Raw genomic sequence first — 6494 nt, 5'->3', positions numbered from 1 at the left:
CTCGACGAACATATCAGAATCCTCATCTGATTCGTCAAACAAATCATCGTGAGATAACTCGTGGGGGGGCTGAATATGAGCCCTATAAATGTGCTCCACCAAATCAACACGAAGGGCCTAATGAATGTCGTGATTGTGTATTTCTCTTCTATTCACCCTATACTCTTGTGTACCAACGGCTACTACTTCGACATTTGGCAAAACTTCATTTTCGTTGTATCGGCATATCTCTTTTCCTTCGTCTTCAAGAATCATATTATGCAATATGATACATGCATACATTACATGTTGTAACCTTTTCACCTCATATGACCTTGCCCCGACCGTTAGTACTTGCCAACGTCTCTTAAGTACACCAAATGCTCGCTCCACATCTTTCCTGGCTGACTCTTGCACCTCTTTAAATTTTTTCCTTTTCGGGTCGTTAAGGACATGTAAACGATTTCATAAAAATAGACAAGGGAGGATATATATCGTCAGTAAGATAGTATCCACGCTTATATGCTACCCCATTTGCTTGAAAAGGTACATCGTGTGACTTCTAAGGTAGATATCGTTGAATACAGGCGACCGGTCTAGCACGTTGATCTCATTGTTTGCACCACCTGGATCAAAGAATGCATGTCATATCCAAAGATCATGTGATGCGATAGCCTATAGAATGATCGTCGACTCTTTGTGGTCGTCTCTCATGTACTGACCACGCCATGCGTTGGGGCATAATGACCAACTCCAATGCATGCAATCGATACTACCTAGCATTCCAGAGAATCCATGTTTGCCATCATGCACTGTATACAATTGGTGGATTGATAGTTAGTTTGCGTAAATATCGTTGTCTGTAAACCAAACAGATCGCTTTGCAGAACTTGTACACAGAGTCCTTCACGGTACGCTCTGACATCCTAAAATACTCGTCCCATTTGTCTGCGCCCATGTCGTATGCTAGCTGACGAATTGAAGCCGTGCATTTTTGAATGTGAGAGAAACCTTTTTTTCCCTTGCATCCATTTTCCATTGGAAATATGGAAACCGGCCTTCCAAATCGCCAACAATACGTAAAAATAGTTCCTTCCTCATCCGGAACCGACGTCGATACTCTACGGCGTAGACAACGTCATCTGCAAAATAATCTTCTATAAGACGATCGTGTCCGGCTTCGTGATTTCTATGTAACGGCGGCTTTCTTAGGTTAAGTCGTGCACGTGATGTTTCGCCAAGTCGGTTTTGATAGTATGCAACCGTTTTCGCCATGACGGAACTGATAAACTTAGCCTCCTCTACTGCCGTCGAATCGAATGATGAAGATGATGACATTTTGAGTAATATTTTTTAGAAAGAAATATAGAGAAATATAGATTATGGTTTAAAAAATGATAAAATGTTTGAGTATTTATAGATTAAGAAAAGGGAAAGAAAAAAAGAAAAAAAAAATATATATATATATATATATATATATATATATATATATATATATATATATATATATATATATATATATATATATATATATATATATATATATATATGTTAACGGCTATATAGCCGTTTGAGTAAAAAAGAATTAAAAAAAAAAAAAAAAAAAAAAAAATCATCGGCCAATGGTTAGAAGAGAGAGAGAGCGGGACTCTCTCCCCCCACTTGCTTCCCGCGGTTTCTTTCCCGCACCCACGATGAGGTGTGCACAGGTGCGGGATCGGTTCCCGCTCCTTTCCCTCATCCCACTCCATCCGGCCTTATACAAATTATACAGAATACACCAAGCGGAGATAACCGTATAGATTTCATTTATCATGCATACAATGATTTGTGAAACTAGCTAAACGACCCCTATATAGTCTTTAAATAGGGCCAATATTATTGTTATTTACTTTAAATAAGGCCGATAATTAGAAAACCATCTTTCAGAACTCAGAATTGAGGGGCAGAGAAGCCAATATACTAGTTATAAACTTAAGAAATAAGCTCTACTTTAATCGGTTAATAAGTCGAACATACAATATTTCTAGGTCAACGTTGATCCTTCTAAATCTACCACATCAAGTGAATGTGTAAAGACGCCACCTTTGACATGCTTTCCATCGATCCCTTTAGTCGCTTTATAATGAGCATGGAATTTTTTCAATCACTTGCAACGCCTCTCTCATTGAAGGTCTCTTTAGTGGGGCAAATGACGCACAACTAAACCCTAACTTAAAACATGTTAAAAGCGAATCTTTTTTCTCGTACACCTCAGCAATAGTAAGCCCATCAACCATCTTTAAAATCTTGGTCTTGTTGTCTTCGAGGATTGATGAGTCCATGTTCCACTGAGTTAACTCGTTATTCAAGAACACCTTCCCTGAAAGAAGCTCAAGCAGAACGATCCCAAATGAGTAAACATCCCACTTCGGGGTCTTCGTTGACTCGGGGGCATGATAAGGGGATGTGTTCCCATGTGAACTGAGTGCAAAATTGTTCTTAATCGTTGTTTCTTCATGTGATGAAGTTGATCTCCTGTTTCCATAGTTTCGAGTTGTAAAACTTGTTTTACCTGATATGAGCCATTCTAATCCAAAATCACTAATTACAGGATCCATTTCTGATGTCAGAAGGATGTTGCTTGGCTTTATGTTACCATGGACATGTTTCTTGTCGTGAATATAGGATAGTCCCTTTGCAATCCCTTTTGCTATCTTGAGCCGGACATCAAAAGATAAATGGGATGCAGAAGATCCACCCATTTCTGAAATTGATAAAAACAATGAATGTTCGAAAAATCAACAATACAATTTAACAAGTGCAATCGCTAACAACTTACTATATATCTTTAATTATAATTACAGTTGTTTTATCAAATATTATAACTCTAAACGATATATTTTTAATGATAAAACTGATGTTGGAGATTGATATTAAAAAAAAACTTGCATATATGCAACGTACAAGAGAGTGGGGATGAAAATGTTTGGCATATTATTTGTTTTTTATGTATGGAAAGATAAGGTGAAATTGCAAAAAGCCAATCCTTTGAGAAGTGAGAACCACAAACAGATGCAACAGAGATATTCTATTTGTTTTCATATAATTGGAGAGAAGCATATATATATATATATATATATATATATATATATATATATATATATATATATATATATATATATATATATATATATATATATATATATATATATATATATATATATATATATATATATATATATATATATATATATATATATATATATATATATATATATATATATATATATATATATATATATATATATATATATATATATATATATATATATATATATATATATATATATATATATATATATATATATATATATATATATATATATATATATATATATATATATATATATATATATATATATATATAATTGAAAATACATAACTTATGTTCAAAATATAAAATTAAAAAGACTAATTAGTGTATAGTGTATATATTAATCAAATCCTGCTTACCTATATATCTAACATGAAAATATATATATCAAAACCAGTAGATGTAAACTGTGGGTTGAAAACTATATCTATCCAATACTTTATTTTTGTTAAAACTGATGTATCTCACAAATTAATTTAAAGCCCTAGAACTTAAAACCGAAAATGTGAGATATTTTCAGTTATTCTTTCAATAACACAATATGATTATTTAAGTTTAAGGAAAATGATATAAAAATGTACTGAAACATAAACTTATTCTTTTATTCTGTGTTCTTGAGTTAGGAAAAAATAAAAAAATTAAACAATTTCTTGTTCTAATTGAATTGTCCAAAAGAAAAAAAAAACAAACATTTTTACAATTATATAATTTGTTTCAAATTTTCTTCTAATTAAGACCACAGGGTAATTTTTTTTGCTATATTAATTATCATATTATTTTTGTGTATTTTTTGCAGGTGGCAGATAACGGCAACGTAAAAACTTATGTTAGCAGTAGTAGAAGAATCTATTATGCTAACATGTGCAGAAAAGTATAGAGAAAGGTGGCGTACTGTAAGCAGCGCCGGCTAAGCTTCCATTGGAGACATAATCGTAGATTACAAGCTTCTCATCTTCTCCCCAGTAAAACCCACGCATCTTCACCAAATTCCGGTGCCGGAACTTACCAATTACTCTCACTATCTTTTCAAACTCCCTCATCTTCTCCACAGCACTCTCGCCAATCCTCCGAACCGCAAACGCCATTTCTCCGACACCACCACCGCCCACCACCGCCTTGTACATAATGCTCCCACGGCTTGAACCCAATATGTACGCCGACGCCTTCAACAACGTCTCCATGTCCAACTCTGTCTCCCCATCCACCATAACCAAACATCTCTCCTTCTCTTCGTTGTTCATGTGATTTTTATTATGATGATTTCTGTTGTCATGGTCACCCTCGGGTTCGGATTCAGTTGCCGTTTCCGATGTTTCGTCTCTGATTATGAAAGGCAAGCAGGAGCAAGAAGTTGCAACGCCACCTTTGGGTTCTTCAATATTGATTTCTTTCTTGTTTTGGTTCGTTTTCGTTTTCCGAAAATGGTATGCGTATAGGAAAAGAACAGCGAGAAGCACGATAGCAGCTATATCTCCGATAACAATGGCTGTAATCTTTCCGGGCTTGACTTTCTGGCCGCCGTGAGTATTCGACTGTCTTGCTGTTTTGGGAATGGCTGCAATGGCTGCGGTGGCGGTGGCGGTGGCGGAACCGTCTGATGTAACATTTGTCGGGATTGAATGTGATGACGGAACTGTGCACATTCTCTTGAGCGGTTTCCCACACAAATCCAGGTTTCCGGCGAAGTGCTCTTCTTTCTGATTGTATAAAGGCAGCATTTCAGGGATTTGACCCGTTAGAGTGTTGAACGAGAGATCAACGACGGCGTTTGCCGGAATATTCTCTGCAAATGTCAGATACACCGGACCCGAAAGCTTGTTGTTCGAGAGATTCAAATACTTCAACCTCCCTCCTCCAAAATCCAAAGGCAAAGTACCATTAAACAAATTGGAAGATAAATCCAAAACTTCAACATAATCAAACCCACCTAGAACACTACCGGAGAAATAATTATTATTCAACGAAACCTGACTTAGTTTCTTCAAAGAACTCAAACTCTTCGGTAACTTCCCGATGAACCCATTATGGGAAAGATTAAGAACCTGAAGACTCTGCAACGCACCTATCAACTCCGGGAGCTTGCCGGAGATGAAGTTAGAAGACAAAGAAAGTGTTTGGAGCTCCGAACAGTTGAAAAGCGAAATGGGAAGAGTGCCATTGATTGCATTATCGGAGAGGTCAAGAGAACGAAGGTGTTGAAGACGACCAAAATCGTCAGGGATGGAACCCAGAAGGTGAGAGCTTGGGAGTAGCAAACTGGTGACGTAACCGTATTGGGGTTCACAGGTGACGCCGGACCATGAACATGGGGTGGCATCAGCATGGTTCCAGTTTTGGAGAAGTGTAGATGGGTGAGAGAGAAGAGAGTTTTTGAAAGAAAGGAGGATGGTTCCATCGGAGTTGAGACCAGAAACAGAAGAAATTAGCACCGGAATGGCGAAGAAGAAGAAGAAGCGGTGAAGGAGAGGAGTTGTACTCATGATGATATGATTGTTGTTAGTCAATTTTCTGCCTCATAAAAATAGAGGCGCAAAGATATTTAAAGAGAGAGAGAGAAAGAGAGTGACTACTCTTTCAAGTTTAAGCACAAATTAAGGTATATAAAGAGAGAAAGAGAGAGACTACTCTTTCAAGTTTTATTTGTTTCAATTCTAATTTCCATATGAAAAGTACTAATTGATATAATGTGACCTAGTTGTTTAACTACTAATTACACGAGATTACGTTTTATTCCCGGTCTTTTTTGTTTGTCTTTAATTGGTAGATTTCATTTTACATAAGAGGTTACCTCTTCTATGTTTTGTTTTTTGATTTTAATTCTCGATACTTGTTTTTTATGCTTGTATTATAATTTTTACATTGTATTGTAAAGCTCATTTTGACTTGTTTGTTTGTATCATTTATACCCTATGTTGAACTTATCCCACAACTTGTTGGTGCTCATGTAGCCTTTCGACCACAATTTCGACCACAACGGAACACCATGCCGCTAAAGGCTGTCTAGTCGGCCCTGCGATTTGGAGACCCTAACGTGACAACAGTCAACAATTTTCATTTCCTTTCCCCACTATTTTTTTCGTTGGTTTTTAATAAAATGAAATATATTTTCGTTAACCTCCTATAAACACCTACTTAATCTCCAATATTTTTACATAGCCATTTTATTCTATATTATTAAAAAAAATTATATAAGTTTGATAACTGAAAGAGGAATCATCTTCGTTATCATCTTCATCTGGCCATTGGTCAATGGATAATGACACAATTTTTCACAACAAGCATAGGAGTATCAACCCTTATTTTGACTCATGAAGCTAAAAGTCTATGTCTAAAAAGGAGAAGAGTTGTTTTAAACATAGATCATGAGGTTGCACACGAA

The 6494-nt window shown here is 35.9% G+C and overlaps 1 protein-coding gene across 1 annotated transcript; it reads right to left on the bottom strand.

Annotated features, from left to right (window-relative positions):
- Window positions 1–1889: 1889 nt before the first annotated feature.
- Window positions 1890–5691, bottom strand: LOC111900176 (probable LRR receptor-like serine/threonine-protein kinase At4g37250). The gene is made up of 2 exons (XM_023896056.2): window positions 4008–5691; window positions 1890–2725 (listed from the first exon to the last, which is right to left on the bottom strand). Exons 1-2 carry the CDS (start codon window positions 5593–5595, stop codon window positions 2100–2102), a joined length of 2214 nt encoding a protein of 737 aa, XP_023751824.1. The 5' UTR covers window positions 5596–5691; the 3' UTR covers window positions 1890–2099.
- Between the last annotated feature and the right edge of the window lie 803 nt (window positions 5692–6494).

This window comes from Lactuca sativa, chromosome 7 (assembly GCF_002870075.4).
Source record: "Lactuca sativa cultivar Salinas chromosome 7, Lsat_Salinas_v11, whole genome shotgun sequence".
NCBI lineage: Eukaryota > Viridiplantae > Streptophyta > Magnoliopsida > Asterales > Asteraceae > Lactuca > Lactuca sativa.
The sequence above is the reverse complement of the archived record's forward strand: the minus strand, read 5'-3'. Positions and strand labels throughout refer to the sequence as shown.